This window comes from Borostomias antarcticus, assembly GCF_949987555.1.
Source record: "Borostomias antarcticus genome assembly, chromosome: 1".
Taxonomy (NCBI): Eukaryota; Metazoa; Chordata; class Actinopteri; order Stomiiformes; family Stomiidae; genus Borostomias; species Borostomias antarcticus.
In genome coordinates this window covers 48,664,181-48,685,775 of record NC_140234.1, presented here as the reverse complement: position 1 = coordinate 48,685,775, position 21,595 = coordinate 48,664,181, and the positions used below count along the sequence as shown (strand labels likewise).

Here is a 21,595-nt window from a genome sequence, read left to right as displayed (position 1 = left end):
CCCAGCTGCATCCATCAGCAGCCCCTGTATGAGCCTGTGTGTATGCACATTTGAATAAGCCTTTATTAGCTGCCAGCGTCGCAGCACCGCAAGAGGAATTTAAAGAACTGCTGTAGACATATTATGCCTTGCAGTTCTATGAAGATGAACAACATGGGAATAAGCCTAGGCGTTTTTGTCGCATATTCTGGATATTTCAATACTTTTGTCACACCTAATACTCCATCCTTCTTACTTTTCTACCCCTCCATCTCTTTGCTGCATTCCGACATTCAACTCACTGTACATTAACCCCTAACTCTCACCTTCGCAAATACTGTCAATTGCTTGTGGTATAGTGCACTTGATTTCCAGCACAGTGATACCAATGGAACTGTATAAAAAAAAAAAAAAAAAAAGAAGCAAACATCTGACATAAATCAAACGCGCCCCAAATACTATCAACCATTTGTGTATTTGGGCACACCTGCTATGTACCCTGACAGAACAACCACAACCCACTTGTCCACTTTCTTCCCTGCCACTCCCCTTTCCTCTCTCTCCAGCTCTCTGGCTGCAGGCAGTCCCTGTTGCCAGACAGTTTCAGAGTATGTTTAAAATCCCCAGCCCTTAGATGGGTCATTTGCCTCCCAGCCTTGAATAAGGCTATGCTATTACCTGAGCAATGGTTCAGACTCTCAGACCTGCATCCAAAATGCAGAGTGTCATTTACTCGGCACCAAAAGAAGAAGAAAAACAGAAAAAAAAACAGCAGTGCCCCGGAAAATGGAAAGAGGAAGAAAAAATAAAAAGGAGATGGAGAAAAAAGCCAATTTCACAGACATAGGGAAACTTGAGAAAAAAAAGCAAGAGAGCAGCTGCAGGTGCACTTGTGTTGAAACACAGCAGGCCTTCTGTCAGGAATTTGTGTGTGTGTGTGTGTGTGTGTGTGTGTGTGTGTGTGTGTGTGTGTGTGTGTGTGTGTGTGTGTGTGTGTGTGTGTGTGTGTGTGTGTGTGTGTGTGTGTGTTTGTCTGTGTCCGTGTCTGTCTGTGTGTATGTAGTATAGTATTGTTCTTTTTGATTACATATGTTTAAAGAGAGCAGCCGGTGCTTTTGTGTTGACACACAGCAGAGCTTCTGTTGGGAATGTGTGTGTGTGTGTGTGTGTGTGCGTGTGTGTGTGTATTTTTTGTTCTTTTGGATATTTGTATTGACAGAAGTAGAGCATGTGTATTTCTTTGTGGTCTCACATTGAACAATATTGTGTGCGACAGCGCCTGCTTTTCTGAATAAAACACACTCAGTGTGTGTGTTTATGTGTGTTTGTGAGTGTTTGGGTTTGTAAAGGAGCGCAGGGCGAGTGTTTGTGTGTGTGTGTTTGAGTGCGTGAGGAAGAGAACATGACAGATTTAACGGCCCAGTAAATAGTGGCGAGCTGTTTCCTTTCTTATCCAGTCAGTGTGCCTCCAGCTCTGGTTAATGTTCAGCTCTTGCCCTGCGGCCAGTCAAGCACAACATAACAAAACAAGGCTAACACGCCACTCCGCCCCGATGCAACACACACACTATAAAGCAGGGGTCCCGAACCTTTTTTGCACCGAGGACCGGTTTCATAGAGCCAAATTTTCCTAGGCCCGGGGGGTAGCCTAAAACGTTTTTTTTCTTAGCCTATAACGTTGTAGTGTAGTCGCTTTTTCATAAGTTTAAGTAGGCCTAACAACAGCACACTGATTTAAACACATTACATGCATATTATTTTGGTGTCAACACATACAGTATTAGCCTATTATTATTTTTATTATTATTATTATTATTATTATTATTATTATTATTATTATTATAGGCCTAATAATAAATTTAAGTAGGCCTAACAACACACTGATATAAACGTGGCTAACTCAAGATCAACTTGGAAGTGCTCCTCTATTTGGAACTTCCGGGTCGGAAGTTCAAAATCTGTAAATTTTGGTGGGGTTCACAGATAGTGGTTACTGGTGAAAAAATGACCAACAGATTGAACGCAGTTCAATGTAATAAATGTATTACCCACCAGCCCCCCCCCCCCCCCCCCCCATTTATTTATTTTAGGCTATACTTTCCGAGGCCCGGTAGCACCTGTGCCGAGGCCCGGTACAGGTCCGCGGCCCGGTGATTGGTGGGGACCAATGCTATAAAGTACCACAGTGTGTCAGAGGTACAGTAAAGCACAAACACGTTCTGACACTGCTGAAGAAACACATAACACATCCACAGGCTGAGAAATTCATATGTAATCACAAACCAGAAGGAGATGCACCTCAACTAGGGATGGGAATTTCAAACAATCGCGATCTTCAAGATCAAAATACTTCCGCACCACACTTCTACGCAACATTTCACTCAGCAGCACATCAATAGCCTACACTATTGGCTATATCACGTGATCGCGCTCTCACACACGCACCCACAACTGCCGTGGCGGAAACAGTCAGACATTGTCCCGCAAAAATTAATTGTGGCCAGTATTTTGTATGTAAGATTTAGGTTAACCAGTTCAATGTTTTCTTTGCCGACTAGCAAAGAAACCTCAACATATCCACAAATGTTAATGCAGATAACAGCAAAAAAAAACAGGCCAGGTCACGCCTGGCTTATGTGTGTTGGCTGGCTTGTTTCTGTGCGGGACTGGTAGGACGGTAATGTCCGATAAATAAAGATGGGTCTTGTCACCTGGACACATCAGTTCCAATGCTTCCAATGCTAATCCAGCGCAATGAGAGCGAAATAGCCAGTAAGCTCATGGGCTCACAACAACTAGCAGCAGCTTCCATAACATTAATGGTAGCGTTCAGTGGCTAAAGCAGTTACACTGATGATTCCTGTAATGTTAGCTATTTTGCTGCAATGGGTTAAACTTTTGTTTCTGGATAAAGGTCATGACTTGCTGTTTTGCACTTCCCTTTAGGTGGTGAATAAGTAGACCTAGGACACAGTGGGTTATTTGGACATCTACTAGGATCTTGATATTATATTGATATGAAGATATGAAAGTAAAGTATTTGCCCTTAGAAGTAAATTGTAATTAAAATGGTTCTTAGCTAAGTAACCTAAGTGTAGGCAGACTTGAAAGGTCAATTGTAATAATATCATGAATGAACAATTGTAAACATAGTACTCAACAGAATAGGTAATACGCAAGTCTTGATTTAAACTTTTCTTAAATGCTTTATTAAACATACAGACATGCAGATTAAAACTAGCCATAAATTGCTATTTTGCATGTGCTCTCAGGACATGTGGTTGTGACCATCTTTGTAAAGAAGAGAGGCATGTAATGCACATGTATACAGTAGTACAGAGTCAGTTGTCTATTGTATAGAGGTGTTCAATTGCTCAAGTGTTCTCAGGTGTTGGTTCGAGTGTTCGAGTGTACAGTGATGCATAGTCAGTTGTCTATTGTATAGACAAGGTGTCACATGTTCACTTGTTGGTCCAGGGGGTGGCATGTGTGCCATTGTTATAATTAGAGAGATGGCCTATGTATAGTACAACCAGAGTACTATAAACAACTGACTCTGCACCACTGTACACTCGAACCAACACCTGACAACACTTGAGCAATTGAACACCTCGTCTATACAATAGACAACTGACTCTGCACTACTGTACACTATCACTTGAATCAACACCTGACAACACTTGAGATATTGAACACCTTGTCTATACAATAGACAACTGACTCTGCACTACTGTACACTATCACTTGAATCAACACCTGACAACACTTGAGCAATTGAACACCTTGTCTATACAATAGAGAACTTACTCTGCACTACTGTACAGTATACTTGACATGTTATGTAATTGCACTGCCTGTATCATGGACACAGTCACAGCCATCCATGATCAGATACTGCTGTCTGGCCATGTCCTGTCCGGGTGGGGCTTGCACCTGAAGACCATCTTTGGGGGCGCTGGACATCAGCGTTGCACAGCAGCCGACACCTGACTGATGTTGCATCACAGTGTTCTCTGGCCTCAACCACACCAGGCATCCCAGCATCAAAGCTGCAACAGAACAGAAGGGAGATGCATTAAAATAGTGCATTAAAATATTGGCCACAAATAAAATACAACCATACCATGTCCATAAAATGGAATCGCTAATACATGACAATGATCATTACCTGAAGTGCTGGTAACTCAATGTTTGGGAGCTTTTTGCAGTAGCTACTCAGATGCTGGTGCCAGTTGTAGCTTTCAACAAGCACTGTGCCGTCCTCAAGTCCGACAAGCTGTGGGGTGTTGACTTTCTTCACAGGAGCGCTGTCTCTCACCACCCCAGCAATGTCAGTAAAAGTCTCCACTCTGGTCTTCCTATAGTGCTGCTTGATCAAGCCAAAGCACCAGTCAGGGGAAAACTTGGTGTGGCCTGCAATCAGGAAGTGTAGGTCCAGCTTCAGGTGAAGCTTGTGCATGGTCGGTCCGCCAAGCACAGTACCACAGCACAAAGTTGTTCTTGTTTTGTCCACTGCAGATGTCACAATGAAGGTCCACATGTGTTTCTCCAACTTCATAGTTGTTGAAGAAACGTAGTTGATGACTGCATTGCTGCTTTTGACGCCATCCCTTTGTCGATCAGGTAGTTCACTTGCTTTTATGGTACCTAAACAGAAAAAAGCTAAATTAATGAACAGAAATACTGATCAGAAGCCATATTACAAGAAATTCCTACAGTAACTTGCAGATCCCATCATAATTGTAGGTTATGGGTTACGATTTGCTTAATACCTACTGGAGAAAAACATCCTCTCTTAATCCCTTCACTTTAAACTTAAGACATAATTACATATATGCAGGGGTCAACATTAACTTTTTAGCTCACCAGCCAAATGTCTGGTAGATGAAAAATGTTACCCGCCAAACCTTTTTTTCCCCAGCCAAAAATAACATTTATATGAAGCCTGCTTTGTGTCGCGTAGACATACAGTACATTTAAGCTGCATAATAACGTGATATGGTGGTGAATAAAAACAGTTGTCAGAGCAGATTCCTGGTGCTACAGCACAGGTGGTGTTGTAGTCCTATCCCAGGGCTGTACATTAACTTTTTTAGCACATAGCACTGGTGCTACAGGGGTTGATAGTTCTGTAGCACTGAGCCAGAAAGTTGTAGCACCAACTTACACACCAAGGATAGTCGGACATTTCACATTTGCAGGAACAGCATAACTGCATCTGCTTTGTGTTGCCACGGGGCAAGCCAAATATTGACCCGTGCACATTGCCTCTTTGCTTTTGACATGCCGGACAATTCGGGAAAGTCATTTGTGCAGCTTTCTTAGTTTTTCAGAACTGCAAGTAGCCAACATGACTAACTGATAGTCCATAGTGACAAATAACAAGCCCTGGTAACCATGGCAGCTGGGCAAATTGACTAAGCTAACATTAAATGGTAAATTGACTGCATTTATAAAGCGCTTTTATCCAAAGCAATCTACAATGGCCTCTAATTCACCCATTCACACGCCAATGGCGGCAGCTGCCATGCAAGGTGTTAGTCTGTTCATTGGGAGCAATTTGTGGTTCAGTGCCTTGCAGACAGCTGACCCATAATCACTGGACAGACATTTCCTAGCAGGCCATGGATGATATTGTACAGCTTGTTGTGATTGATAAGCTGAATATAGCTAGCTATACATAGTCTGTCCTATGCATACAACTGTATGGGTACACAGCTTTCGTTGGTTCATGTTGTATAACTTAGCCTGAACATTATATTTCTCTGTGTATCTTTTGATTTGGCTGAGAATCATTACGGTGTTTTGAATATTTGCACAAAAAATGAACTGCTTATATTGAGGTCACAAGAACATCTGCAAAGATTTGCAAATATGCTTAATTAATGTGAGTGCTTGGTGTTAACAGTGATTAATGCGTCAATCGTAATAGACATTCTAATTATTGCTACAAAGTGCTGGGGGACAACATGTTTATTGTGCACTTTGTATTTTTAATGTAATATACAGACTACAACCTCACAGGATTTCACTCTGATCTGTCTGGGACCACAAAGTAGGGCCACAATCTCAGTCATGCCTTGATCCTTAACGGCCACATCTTAATTCTCTCAGGTTGGAATAAGCGAGTGGATTATGAGCCAGGCACGGGCAGTAAGCAGCTGTTTCCCAAGATGCACCTGGAGACCTGTGGCGGGCCGCTGTCTTCTGTTAGAACCACGGTGGAGCTCCAGACCAGCCACATCGGCAAGGGCTGCGACCGTGAGACCTACTCTGAGAAGTCCCTGCAGAAGCTGTGCGGTACGTACTTCCCCGAATAAAGACCTTTAGTTGATCAGTTCAAGACCTCAGCTTCACCTGTCAGACGTTCCGCAGTTATAATCTGCAGCTTCTGTCTAAAGATAGTAAGAAACCACGGAACGAGCCTAATTCAAAATAGATATCCGCAGTTCCAAAATAAAGCCATGAGTTGAGTCCAAGCTGCAAGGGCCCAGGGTCAGGTGAGGACCCCTCCTCATCCGTGTTCCCCATGCGGCTTTCTTATCTCATCCCCCGTTCTGCTAACCCGCGTAAGTGAAGGCGCCAGAACGCTGGCGACCTAAAGCTCGGGCACTAATGATGTGACAGAGTGGGGGCATTAGACCCCCCAGACGTAGCGCATCGTTCCCTCGCTGACTGATGAGCCCCAACTCGGCGCCGTTCGTGAGTGGGGAGCGCGACCAACGCAGGACGGTAGCCCCGCCCCGCCGCGCCCCTCCGCACACGTGCATCACCAGAGAGGGAGGAGGGGGGAAGTGGGGAGGCGGGCTCCAGTCACCATCTCTGACTAGCGGTCTTCACGGTCCCCTTCTCTTCTACAGCCCCATATAAATAATGCAAAAGTCCCTCTCCCCCCCCCCCCCATCCCCTAGACTTTCAGTCTACGCATGGTTTACCACTAAAGAGAGGCTATTCAAAGGTCTATAATCATTATCTGATAGCAAATGGAAATAAATTGTAATTGCTTTTTTTCCCAAAGCACAATCAATTTGAGATAATGTACAAAGACGTTGTCGGCTTGTTGGCTAAACAGAATGTGGCGTGCGGCCTGGGGTGTGGAGGGTGGCGGGCTGTGGGGGAAGTCTGGGCAACTGCATATTTATTTACTCCAGCAGTCTAATTACGGGGAGTCAGAACCTCTATACAGACATGAATACCAGGCTGGGAAGTGAAGGTTAAACCAGCGGATGTCTGGACTGAGATTCATTTATGTGCTAATGCATGTGGTTATTAGCAGCAATGAACACACGCATGCTTTCCTTTGTTTGTTTGGACAGAGAGGCCTGATTGAGGCTCATTCTCAGGCGTCTGTTATGTTAGCAGATCTGGTTAGTAATGCAAGTGTAATAGCTGTGTTATAGCACACCTATGCAAAATCCATCTGTGTAATAGCTGTGAGTGTATTGTTATGTAATATGTAACAATAGATTTCCTCCTACAGTATGCAATTGTGGGGAGGGCATGAGTTAATGTAGATGCAGTAGTAGTAGTACTGTGTCTCTGTTGAGGAGCACTAAAACATTGCAGGATTGTGTTGGCCAAGAGGAAAGTCTAAATCTTTCCGGATAAAAAAAAAAAGCTCAGATAATGGAGTGTACAGAATGATGGAGTGGGCAGTGTTTCCATGAGTGCGGAGGGAGAGAGAGAGGCAGGATGAAAGAAAGGGAAAGAGGATAAATCGATTTATTAGAAGTTGTGACCGATCGGTTTGTGTTTTAGCCGTGAAGGGGTAGCATTCCGTCAGCCCAAAACAGCCTGTTTGCGAGTGGCTGCCAGGGGGAATTATCTGTTGTTCTTTTACACTTTGAAAGGCAAGCAATCACCTCACTCCCAATTCCCCACTCACCTTTGTTAGCACACTGCTCTATAGCTGTCACAATATATCTCCTTTCACCAAGTAGGTCCTCTGTTGTGTATGGCTCCATGAAGACTGCTGTCAATTCTGTTTAATTTATTAAGAATAAATGCCTATATCCACTTTCCATATTTGCCCGCGTTGGTTGTTAAGCTTGAGAAGAGAGGAAAAATCCATACACTGATATCTCCCGGTTCACTTTATTGAAAATACGCAAGGTTTCGACCCTTAGGTCTTCATCAGGCAACTTCAAAGTGTACAATGACAGGTAGCAGGTATATATAGGCTGAGAGCATGTGACATCACATCTGACATCATCCTTCCTCCTCATCCATTCAGCTTGGCCATCTGACCTAGATAACCATAGCCAAGGTTAACCAGTCACAGTGCCCTTACAGCATACAGGGTATCTGTTTTTTGGGTTTTATTTGTTTTGTTTTACTGCATCAGTGACCTGGCCATTGGTCTGGTACTCTAACCACTGGGCCACCTATCACCTCTAAGTGCCTTGCTCAAGAGCAGGACAGTAGGTAGCCCTCCAGGCACCAGTTAAGATCCCACCTTGTCTAGTGGCCTGGCTGGTCTGATGGGTCGGATGCTTTAACCACTGCACCACCAACCGCCCCTCAAATTAAATTGATTCATGTTGACCCTTTTGTGATAATCTCTATCTTTTCCCATGGCAATTCCCCCAAGGGGCCTCCTCGGGTAGCACCGACCTTCTCCCTGCCCCCAGCACCACCACCAATTGGACGGCGCCCCTGGTGACAGATAGCGGGCGGGACAGCGACCTGATCTTTCGGTTCGACGGGCGCCAGGCGGCTAAGATACCGGACCGAGTGGTGCCGCAGAACCTGACGGACCAGTTCACCATCGCCACCTGGATGAAGCACGGGCCCAGCCCCGGTCTGAGGGCGGAGAAGGAGACCCTGCTGTGTAACTCTGATAAGACTGGTGAGGGTGGAGAAATGTTAGGATGACAGGGGCCCTAAAAAATGATTAGAACATTAGGTACTCTTTTTTCAATATTAAATGATTAAGTGATCATCGTTAATAGAATAGTTATTGTACAATGTACTGATAAAACTAACAATTCCTTTTTCTTTTCTTGTTTTTGGCAAAAAGTAAACATCCAGAGAGCCAATTGCCCCCCCCTCTATTTACATGAAATGGTTTGGTCTTTCCCCTAATCGTGACTTGAACGGGACTTGCTAGCAGTGAATTAATTGCAAGTCAGGAGAGCTGGTGTGGAGCATCATGTCTAAGCTTCTTAAAGAAAAACCTGGCTTCCAGTAACAGAAATAACGAGTTTTGAATGGCAGGTTTGATAGTTTGCGAATGGCTGAGATTTACATAGGATAGTAACTTTACACTAGTTAGCGATAGTTAACATACTGTAGCTAGCAAACTGGTAAAATTGCCCTAACTTTAGCATACGGTACTCTAGCTGGCTGGCTAGCTAGCTGGCTACAATTCATGCCTGTGTTGACTCATCAGGGACAATATTAAATGATTTAGGTTGATCGACAGGAGAATAAATATTTGAAAGCAATACAGAATTCCTGAGAGCCTTAAAGCATTCCATTCCATTATATGTTGTAGTGTCACCTGGTGCTTGCATTTGTGTTTTCGTTTAAACAAACACATTTCCACTGTTAACTGTAAAGAGGTGGACTTTGGATGATATGGATATTGTCTCCTAGCAAATGTCCTCGAGTAGGTGTAGTAACAGTATAATACATCACATGCAGTATGCATAGCATGAGTACCGTGAGTTTTTGCAAAGTGTATTCCAAATTCACTGTTAGCAGGTTATCTTAACAAACTATTATCCAGTTCTGTATAGTTTTGAATAAATGCTGTCCTCCTCTCTTCTCTTCCTCTTTCTTTCCTCCTCTTCTCTGTAGAGATGAATCGTCACCACTACTCCCTCTACGTCCATAACTGTCGGCTGGTCTTCCTCCTGAGGCGGGACTTCACCCAGGTGGACACCTTCAGACCAGCGGAGTTCCACTGGAAACTGGAACAGGTGAATGAATGTGTGTGTTTGTGTCTCTGAATGACTAACCTCACACACTGCCTCTTGAAAAGCACCACGAGCCCAACCCACCCCCCTCCAGTCCGGAGCCCTTTCAGAGAGATACGACATGATGGAGAGATACTCACAGTTAAAGGAAACCACCTCATTGAAAAGAGACTTTTTTTCCAACATGACCTCAAGAGCAGGGAGATAAGGAGTGCTTCAGTATAGTCTTCAGTATAGACAGACTACACCACTTGCAAAGAGCCGTTTGGCAAATACAGAACAATCATCTGCTGATACAGTTCACTGGGTTAAAGTGGACATGTTTACAGTACATGTGATTTCTCCTGGTAAATAGCCTGTGAAGAAGGAAATATGACACGTAAAGACTTACTTTTCTTATCGAAAATCTATAATTGAAGCTTATACTGTATGGCTGAAGCAAAAACTGACTCAGCTGAAGAGAATGGCGCGGGATGCAGCTTCTGAAGTCTGTTCTCATTTCTGTATTTCTCTGTGTGTGTGTGTGTGTGTGTGTGTGTGTGTGTGTGTGTGTGTGTGTGTGTGTGTGTGTGTGTGTGTGTGGAAGGTGACCCTCATTTACAATGACGCAATGGACGGCTTTGTCCATAACGTACACAAGTATTCAGGTTTAAGTCACTTTGCAAGAGATTCCAAGAGTTTGCTACACTGATAATGAAAGCAGTTTGACCAAAATCAGAGTGAGTTGAAAATGGGCCAGGGTTCCATTGTAGCATAGATGGGGATGTATGACGGCCATTTTCCGATCATGTCTTTATACTGTAGCTATACAGACACCAATGATTATTGCATCTCTCAGTCAAAGAAAACCTGCTGACGTAGAGGATAGAGTGATGAGTATGGTAGTTATCACCAGTAATGAACCTAAGTGCAGAATGATAAACAGCATCCAATGACTTGAGAGCAGAGACAGAGAGAGAGCGTCTGGAAAGACCGGAATGAAAGTGAGTCATTGCGTCAAGACTCGAGGCCAAGGACTTATATTGAAATGCTTTATTAGGAATAAACCATAGAGATGTACCATTGAATTTTCTAAAGGTTTATCGGTTATATTTTTTATTTGATTCCAAAAATTGCTTAGGATTTATCACAAGCAACAGATTCTTTACAATAATTGGATTTGGAATTTCTTGTCATAGGTTTGCTCGTATTTCTCAGCGCTCTGTACTTCAGTGGGATCAGTCTGGACTTTCAAAATCTCAAATGGATTATCTCCTTGCCTGAACATGCTGCTGATGATGACAGCGAGAACTGATATATGCTTCATTAGCCTGAGATAGATGATGATAGTACTTTGAGATAGTTTCACAATATAAAGTGCTTTATAAATAAAAGTAATTATTATTTATTATTATTATTTATACTATAATAGAGCTACCCTTGGCCGGCGTGTCCGCTGTCTGTCCCTCTATCCAGACTTTCCTCAAAGAGCATCGGCCTGACAGCATTCTTACTTGGCATGGGTATCCGCAGGGGTCCTGGACAGACCATGACAGGGCTGGATTTTTTATTAATTCATGTGTTGATTTATATTAACTAGGGCTGTCGATCAATTTAAAAATTAATCTGGAACACATTATAATAACCCTTGTTAATAAAGCATTTTTAAATCATCTGTTCATAATCTGTTCATCCTTTACTAATCATTATGACATATGGATATGGATTACATTATCTTCCTGGCCACTCACTGTCTTGAGAGTCTTGAGCTCCAGCTTGTTTTGGCCACACCGGGACAGCAGCTGGTCGATCTCCCACCTGTAGGTCGACTTGTCTCCCTCAGAGATGTGTCCAATGAGGGTGGTGTTGTCCGCAAACTTCAGGAGCTTGACAGACTGGTGGCTGGAGGTGCAGCTGTTGGTGTTCAGGGAGAAGAGTAAGGGGGGAAAGGACGCAGCCCTGGGGGGAGCCGGTGCTGATGGACCTGGAGTCAGAGATGTTTTTGCCCAGCTTCACATGTTGTTTCCTGTCGGACAGAAAGTCAGTGATCCACGTGCAGGTAGAATCAGCCACGTGCATCTGGGAGAGCTTGTGCAGTGTGGGCAGGAGGATGGTGTTGAAGGCAGAGCTGAAATCCACAAACAGTATCCTAGTATAGGTCTCTGTGTGTTCTACTACTGTAGAATGTAGTGAAAAGCCATGTTTACAGATCTGTTTGCTCTGTAAGCGAACTGCAGAGTGTCCAGGAGTGGGTCTGTGATGGATATGAGGTGCAGCAGAAAAGCTATGTTTTCTTGGAGACTGGAAGTCAATATAAAGTTTTATCAAATTATTATTTGCAATATCTTTTTATGTATAATGCTATATGTATAAAGTGTGACATATGAGGGCAAAGACCTCAAATCATCACGTCTCATGGGAAAACAAGGGTCTGACCTCTGGAAGGCCATTACTCCTAATGGCAGTAACATCTCTGGCAAATTCACATTGGAGGAGTTGCTGCTGCCTTCCAGCATGTAAAGCCAGGGAAAGCTTTGTGTGGCGTTGATGAGGTGACTGGTCCAATCAGGCTGTGGCACCGGAGCAAAAACACTGCGTACGGCAGCCTACTCGACCAGTGAATACTGCGCACCGATCTGGTGCCGCAGCACACACACCCGCCTCATCGACCCGCCTATCAACGAAGCCTTGCACATCGAGACGGGATGCCTGCTGCCTCCTGGCCTCCATCGCACAGGAACCACAGCACGTCTCGCTTGCCGGGCCGTAGAGCCTAACCATCTGCTCCACGACAGGCTCACTGTAACAGCGGAGCCTCCCCGGCGTCTCAAGTAGTAAGTAGTAAGAAGTAGTATCTTTACTGTACCTCCGCCCCAGCGACAGCACAGGGCAAGAGGTAATGTTTTTGGTGGCGTGCGTGCGTGTGTGTGAGTGTGTGTGTTTGTCTGTTAGCAGGATTACGCAAAAACTACTGGACCGATTTTCACAAAACTCGGTGGAAGGGTGTAGCATGGTCCAACCTAGAACGATTGCATTTTGGAGCAGATCCGAAGCACCGTTCGGGTCCACCAAGGGCGTAAGTTTGGATTCAACATTGGTAGGGACCATATAACAGTGTAGCCTGCATACACAATTTTTGCTGGGGATGAGAGGTTAAACCTCTTAAATATGCATTGTAGTTGCTTAAAAATGAAAGTATTTGCCAAAGCCTGGGTTCGCTTAAAAAGATGTTCAGTCAGGTTTATTAAGAAACAATACGGTTGCAAACGGACTTCAATAGTAAAAACACAGAGTGATTCTATCAGAGAAGTGAAAGTCAGATCGCCAAAACTGCTCCTTATATTGCTTCAAAACAACGAGGTAGTATAGGTGTCATTTGATTGGCTGAGTCGGATATCACCCAGTGGGCGGGGGATGAAAACTCACTTTGAATATAGCTTTGAATATAGACAAAGGTCTGAGTCAGGGCAGGAAGGACAAGGTGTGGCCTTTCTGACTTGGACAAAGAAAGGAGGCAGAGGAGTCTGTTTACAATTACAAAGGGAGAGTTTGGGTGTTTATAATTATAAAGGGAGATTGAAACCTAGGGGTTTTCAGGGGACTTGATGAATAGAAAAGATATGAATCTGAATAGTCTTGAGACTGTGTGTTAAATTCCATGACAACTCCCTCATCTGTGGCTGAACAGCCACATAAAATATATACATCAGATATAAAATAAGCATAATCAAAAAAATAAAAAAAATAAAAAATAAACACAAATTTCAAAAACTCTATGCTATACATGTGGAAAAGAAGTAATTTCTCCACTAGGTGGAGCAAGAACAAAAATGCAAATTACGCTTTAAAACTCCTTGTTACAGAAATTTGACAGGAAACAAGGTAAAATAAAAACATGTATAGTCTAAGAGTGGACAACCATTCACCAAAAACCCTTGATTTAAATTTTGAATAAGGCAAAAAGATAAATGGTTAGCAGTGTAAGGAGGGCAAAAAACCTCTTGGTCAATTTAGAGGAAAAAAAAAAAAACCCAAAGAAGTAAAACTTCAAAATCATCTATCAGCTCATGTTTCAAAACATTATAAATCTTGTAAACAAATATGATATTTTTTCAAGATAATTTCAAAGTTCATTCACTCTTGTTGTGAATAATCGCATGTAATGTCCTATGGATCATAGCTTCCATGTTTGCGTCTGACAATGTTTAATGTAGGTTCCAGTGTGCGGTTAGAGGTGCAGTCATTGCTGTTGAGATTGTCCACGTTGTCATACCACAACCACGAGAAGGAGGTGACCGGCAAGGTCAGTCTCCGATTGCTCATCAGAGGAGAGGAGAGTGTGGCGGTGACCGTCAAGGTCACTCTCCGATTGCTCATCAGAGGAGAGGACAGTGTGGCGGTGACTGCTTTGCCCTTGAGATCTCTGGTTCGGCTGCATGGACCGTCCTCTCAGCTACTTTTGACAGCTATTTCACACAGGCCAGAATGTCCTGGTGCTGATTGTTCCATCTTTGACGGGTAGGTTCATCCCGCAACATCTACTTCTCTTCCATGTTTTCTGGCCTGTTCTCAGGCTGCTCATTTGCTCCTGGTAGTCTCTTGTCTCCCCATTTGGCAGGTCTACATAGAGCGGTCAGCCAGCGAGCTCTCGGAAGGTGAGGAGGGAGTCCCTGTCCTGGTCCAGCAGGGTGAAGGTGCGGTGGGACACGGTGTCCGTGTGGACCCCACACAGCCAGGGCGAGTGCTGAACCCGGTCCACACGGTACTGCTCCACGTAGGGCCGGCCCGGGTCGTGCTGCTGGAGGGCCACCTCGGCGCTCCCGCTCCCCCAGTACAGGCTGATGAAGTGCTCCGTCTGTGGATCCACAGATGAGAGAGACAAACAGAGACAAAACAGAAGAGCAAAAAAGAGTCCTCTGGTCTCCCGGTTCCCCTCCTTGGTCAGGAACGGTTATCAGCAGTCTGTTGGAGATTCTCAGAAACATGGTTAAGCGCAAGCTCCTGCTTTGGGGAAAAATGTTGTTATTCAGTCAGGAAAACTTAAACAGGGTGTCTGTTCCAAGTGTCATTAGAGCCAGTCTGCAGTAGCCTATAGTGACATCAGGGGCAGTGTTAGAATGACTTCAACACGCCCAGTCCCCAGTCATGATCAAGGCAATTGGATTTGGCTCTAGCATTTCTCTCGCGATTTTATGAAAATAAAATAAAATAACCCACATTCTCGTCTCAACAAAACAACACCCCCTAAGGGTGAAAGCAAAAATTTCCTGAAGTCAGGATAAAAATTTAGAGATGGGGCAAAGAAAATGATACTAAAATGAACTGGCTTCATTTACAATTAACTAATCAAAAACTCCATCAAAGCTTCATTTGTATAGCTAAAATTTGTATATCTAAACCCTCCCTCTTCTGCATTTGAGGACAGAGTATTTGGGCACTGCTTCGGACAAAATGGTCTCTTCTCCGTTTCATACTTATCTGTCGCTCACAGTGAGTTGGTGACATGGCGTTGGCGTTGCATCTCACGAACCCCAGATCGCCCATCTGTAGGGAAACAGGCCAGTAACCTCCATCTCCACCTCCGGTCTGTGCCCGTCTCCTGGTTCGGCATTCACCCATCACTCCCGGAACGACAGTTGTCTGTAAAAAACCACTCAGAAAAAACACTCAGGCCCGATGAATGTGCCTCAAACTATAAACATGAGATATTTAACATAACCATTTTAAAAATATATAATTGGGTTAGGAGATGCTGTATGCAGATTAAGACACTGACAAATATGAACAACCTTCTCTTTATCCTGTACAGCTGTACTATCTGACGGTCCCTCAGTAAAACTCTCTGTCTGTTCCTGGCCTAGTCATGACTGTTGCTGTGGGTTGTTCAGGGAAATTCCAGCAGGTGGCGCCGAACCCCAGGTTGCAGGATTCTTTCTCTCATTTCGCTTGCGGTAACTGTGACAGTCTCTGATCCAGTGACCAGTTTTACCACAATGAAAACACGCGTCAGTTTTGTCTTCGTTTTCGTTTCCCTCCCTCGGTCTCCTCCTGTAGTCCATTCTGTTCCTATGCCTGCTATTCTTGTTCATGTGACGACCCTGTGGTCGTTGTTCTCTCTCTGATCTCTCGGACTGGTTTTCTATCTGTTCCAGTTGAGCGGCTTGTAACTTGGCTGTACCTAACTTAAGTTCCTTCGCCTCCCTTTGTTCAATGTGAACGCGAAGCCGCTCCGCATACCGGAAATGGTCAACAACTTCCTCGAGCGAAGTTGACTCCCAGGTGTGGCAACACATCCTAACTTGGTCAGACAAAGAGGAGAGAGAGTTATTCATCAACTGTTGTTTTAGAATTTTCTTATAATCGGCATTCTCTTTGTCCATGCCACTGTGTGACGCAAAAACTGATTCCAGTCTTTCCCAAAATTTCTCGAACTGCTCATCGGTTTGTTGTTTACAGTATGTGATACGGTCCCAATCCATTTTCTTTGGGAAACGAGTTTTGATTCTGTTCAACAGTGCAGCATTTTGGTTAGCGAAATCGGCATGAGAAAAAGGCAATGTAATGTCAAACGGATGTTTCACATCCACCCATTTTAGCCCAAGGCATTGTCTCATGATCATGGCGATTTCCTCTGCGTGAGGCTCATACATACGAACTAAACTGTTAAAAAGAGTTTCAAACTCGTCAATGTCTTTGGTTGGATCGGGCAACGTTTTAGCAACATCACGAAGTTCGTCTGAACGCCACGGTCTATACACCCTGATTTCAGGGGTCCAGGCCTCGTGGCCATCTGCATCATCTATCTGAGACGGTCGGGGATTAGGGTTCGGGCATCGTACCATTGGGGCTAGGAGTTGCGGTTCCTCCAGACTATTACTAGCTATTTGTAGTTGTTCCAAATTTAACTTAGCCTCAACTATGGCTCTAGCCAATTCTTTCTTCCTGTCCTGCTCTTGCTTTGTGTGACATCTAGTCGACAGAGCTATAGAATGGACGGGAGAAGAGGGTGGTCCTGGAGGTACGCTCCGGTCGGGGGAAAGGGGCGCATTTAATTCGTATTGCGGAGGCGCCTGCATGTGTGGTGCAGAGGCAATACTGTGAGGGGATACGGCAGAGAGAGAAGGGACGTGGCTAAAAATGGCGGGGGCATTGTTAGGAGGTGTGATCACGGCGCAACGAGTCGAGGGACAGAAGTCTAGGTCAGAGTGATTCGCTGGGGGAAGCGGCGGAGACGCCGTTGGCTGTATAGTTTCACTGTATCTTTTCTCTGACTTCAAAAACCCTTCCCGCGCTACTGACTCCCAAATTTTAAACGCTGCCCAATCGATAGCATTTCCACTTTTCTTACCCAACTTTGTCTTCTCAAATGCTTGTAGTTGAACCCTAATGTTGGCCAAAGCTTTAACGCTAAGAGTACCAGATGGAGACGGAAAACTGCTATGTTTAGCCCATAGCTGAATCTGCCAACAGGCACTGGCAGAATATTTTAGCGCAACAATTTTAGCCGGACCAGACAATTTGAGAATATCAAGTGGCGAGCTAGTAACGGCACCCATTTTGCACCAAAATCGCTTACGGAAAAACAAACCAAAAGACACTCTCCTACACTCCTTCGTAACACGGAGATGAACGTCTCTCAGACTACTCACTAGCAGTTACGATTTACGGCCCTTAAAACCAGTGTCGGCAAAAAAAATAAACAGTACTGTTACCTGAAAAAAAAAAAAATATATATATATATATAGCGCTTAAACAACACATACAAGACAGAGCTGAAATTCAAACAGTAAACATAGCAGACTAACAATCCCGTGCACATACAATAAAGAAGACAGCAAACTCACACGGGGACGCAAAAACAAAGAACGACCAAAAGACGACCAAAAATGACGTACATACGACTAACACAAAACAAAGAACGACCAACAGACGACCAAACGACGACTTAACACACGGATCCTACCAAATACTGTACAGCCCTTGGTCAAAGCCAACGCTCGTTAGGTTTACCAATTTGATCAAAGCTAACTTCTCGTTAGGTCTACCAAACCACCCGGGATCAAATGGGAAAACGTTTCTCCAAGAAACGCGGATTGGAAACACCAATCACTCCCTGTAGCTACTTCTCTGCGGTTTTAATCTCACCCGCGACCGGCCAAAAGGGAAGCCTGTTCTGTGCCAATTCTGTGGCGTATTTAACTCACGTTTTAACTTGTAACCGATAAACAACCTAAATTGTACATCAAACTACAGGGGAAACAAGCTTCACGAGACCAAAAATCACACTTCTTCTGAACACTGCTCATGCCCTCGTAACGAAACAAGGACGAAGTCAAAACGACAATACGATATAAATATATATATTGCTGTTCACAACTTCCTTAGATAGTTACACAACTTATAGTACTAAAATACCCACGCTGGGGTTTCTGTTTTCAATAATCTAGACCAACAAGCTGAACCGAAACCAAGGCAAATAACAAGCATAAAAGATTCGTTTTTCAACGTACCGTGAGTCTAGCCGGGTGAAACCAACGGCGGGGCTTCTCCAAAAGCAATGCGCATAGACGCAACGAGAGAAGCTTCCCAAAGCGGCTACCGCTTCCGCACGTCTGCGTCCCTCGTTTCCACTCCGGCGAATCTCACAGCAGTCGATCCCGTCCTCAAGTCGCCAATTGTAGTTGCTTAAAAATGAAAGTATTTGCCAAAGCCTGGGTTCGCTTAAAAAGATGTTCAGTCAGGTTTATTAAGAAACAATACGGTTGCAAACGGACTTCAATAGTAAAAACACAGAGTGATTCTATCAGAGAAGTGAAAGTCAGATCGCCAAAACTGCTCCTTATATTGCTTCAAAACAACGAGGTAGTATAGGTGTCATTTGATTGGCTGAGTCGGATATCACCCAGTGGGCGGGGGATGAAAACTCACTTTGAATATAGCTTTGAATATAGACAAAGGTCTGAGTCAGGGCAGGAAGGACAAGGTGTGGCCTTTCTGACTTGGACAAAGAAAGGAGGCAGAGGAGTCTGTTTACAATTACAAAGGGAGAGTTTGGGTTTTTATAATTATAAAGGGAGATTGAAACCTAGGGGTTTTCAGGGGACTTGATGAATAGAAAAGATATGAATCTGAATAGTCTTGAGACTGTGTGTTAAATTCCATGACAGCATATATTTATGAAATGTAAAAATACTAATACAATGTTCTTAGTGTATCACATCCTGCCTGCTGCTGCGTCCCTCCACTCTCTCTCTCTCTCTCGACTGCTGCTGTGTTTCATATATAAAAATGATTTGATGAAAACTTAGATTTTCATTAGATTTTTAGACTGCCATTCAACTCATAAATTGATATGTCCATTAGGGGAGTCACAAAATACCAGACATTTAGTAGGCAATACCAATTGAGAAATTCCACAATCCTGGATACCCAATTCGATACCATAGTTGGAAAAAATAAATCCCATGTACTTCAACATACACTACTTTATTTAAAACACCCTCCGGACAATATAGTGAGAGGAAAATTATAGTCCTCATAAAAGTAACGTTAACGGCTCTCACGGGCTGGCTAACCTCTAGATAACGTTACCTTATGAGTATTCTGTTTCCCCTATAATTGTAACAAGAACCCCTGTCAGGCTAAAACAATGTATTTATTTTTAAATCAAAACTAACGACTTTAATATCACTGACGTTTTTTAGCATAAGTTAATGGGAATTTAATATGGTGAAAATTAGCATCACGTCTAGCACAGACTGGGTTTGACAAAACTATAGCTAGTAGCTAATAGCCTATCGGCTAGTATGCTGACACTAACGGTCGTTAGTTGTGAGGACACCGTGATGTCCCATTCAATTAAATCACTGGTCGGCAGCTAATGTATAAAAATGTAATGGCTGCTGCTATCCTAATGTTACAGGATGATAGAAGCCGTCTTAACAGTTCGCTAGCTAGCCAGCTTATAGGCTATCACCAGTTGATAATTTGCCACAATGTAAAGACAAGTGATGTTAGTTTAGGTAACGTTAGCTAGCACCAACCTAGCTGGTTTTCATGTGGCTAATGCCTTATGTTAGCTACTTAGTTTACCAGTAGCTAGCTAACCTAGCTAATGCTAACGTTACTTACAGTTGCGGAGAAAAAGCTCCTGATATCCCTCATCCTCTTCGGAGGGGGAGGCGACATTGTGGTGGATGTACCTAAACGGCTGTCAGAATCACAACTGTATGGCTTGCTGTCAGCATCCAGTAAGGCTGTTGGTCTTCAGATCCAATCAGAAAATGCAACAATCTATCTCAGCCAAATGAGCCAATCAAACTTGAGTTTAAAAAATATATATATATAAAAATACTGGGATGGCACATTCACGGTGGAGGAAAGGGGTAGGCTAATGGTAACTCCGAACATAATGCAAACTAACTCACTCAAAATGCTACCAATTCTGTCCTTCCAAACTATGGGAAGGCCATCTAAATTATCTAATATAACTGCACTCCAAAGATAATGTGAACAAGGTTGCCTAAAAGTTAGGGACAATTTGGGCCACATGTCCCGACCATCCATACGCAAACCTACGCCCTTGGGGTCCACAGGCCGCCCAAATACAGCCGTCCATTCACCTCCATTCATTTTTTGGACTATGCTTATGCAAAAACTACCAAACTGATTTTTTATGAAACTTGGTGAAGGGGTGTATCATGGGCCACCTTAGAACACATTCAATTTTGGAGCAGACTCGAATCACTGGCCAGATCCACAATGAAAACAAAACTTAGAACTATGCTAGCTCCCTGTGTGGAGATGCTAGAGGCACGGTGTTTGGAGGACTGGGGTATGTGGGGGGAGAGCCTAGAGTGCACTGCACAGCCCCCTGCCAGCGTTGAATAGAAACCTGTGTATTTTAACATCTATGAAATAAATTCAGTAATTAATTCACTGGTTAAGGCTGAGGAGCTGGCACCCAATAATTATTTTTTATGATGAATGTAACTAATAAAGGATCTTGAATCATAACAAAAAAAATAGATCTAAAGAAATAAGTTAACTTCACACAGTGTATGTTTGTTTCAGCTGTGTGTTTGTGTGTGTGTGTGTGTGTGTGTGTGTGTATCAAGGAAGCGTGTTGGTGTGTGACAGAATCTCACTGTCAACAAAGTAGGTGAGTGTGTCGCAAGGTCGACCAGGTCACCTGAGCTGTCAGACTCCCGGCTCCCAAACGCAGCACTCTGATTGGACAAGACAGCTGAGTCTCGCGTGGTGAAAGCCATAGTTCATGGGGGTCTCTGGGTAATTTGAGAGGACAGATCGCAGAATGTGATTGGAGGAGGACAAGGGGTCGAAGCACGACCCTATGACCAGGATTGGCCTCTTGTGAGTCATGAACTTGAGGTATTCTGGGAAATGTGAGAGCAGGTAACTTTTCTCATTGTGTTTCCTCAGGAAAAAACACCTGCTGAGCCACTGCAAGAACATGTTCTTAAATGTAATTGTAGTCTGTGAATCATCTTTGCTCGTTTCTGCCAGGATCAATTAAAATCAACATTAGTTGACTTGTTTTTATGTTATTTTTAATTTCATGACACATGTGGTTGTTGTTTTCAAGACAAGAAAGTAAACTTCAAGTTCAACTTCAACTTTTGACTTAATTTGTCCCTGAGGGCAATTGGTTTGGCAGCAAGAGTAAAAACAAAACAACAATGACAACAAGCATTATA

At 43.7% G+C, this 21,595-nt stretch overlaps 1 protein-coding gene across 1 annotated transcript in view; it reads left to right on the top strand.

Annotated features, from left to right (window-relative positions):
* The window catches only part of LOC311307248 (calsyntenin-2-like), a gene marked incomplete at both ends in the record, with an annotated part of 328,809 nt that overhangs the window by 272,782 nt on the left and 34,432 nt on the right, over window positions 1-21,595 (top strand). Inside the window, 3 exons of the mRNA XM_084436045.1 lie at window positions 6,094-6,279; window positions 8,570-8,827; window positions 9,781-9,902. Coding sequence (XP_084292171.1) covers window positions 6,094-6,279; window positions 8,570-8,827; window positions 9,781-9,902 — 566 coding nt within the window. The remainder of the gene's footprint in view (window positions 1-6,093; window positions 6,280-8,569; window positions 8,828-9,780; window positions 9,903-21,595) is intronic.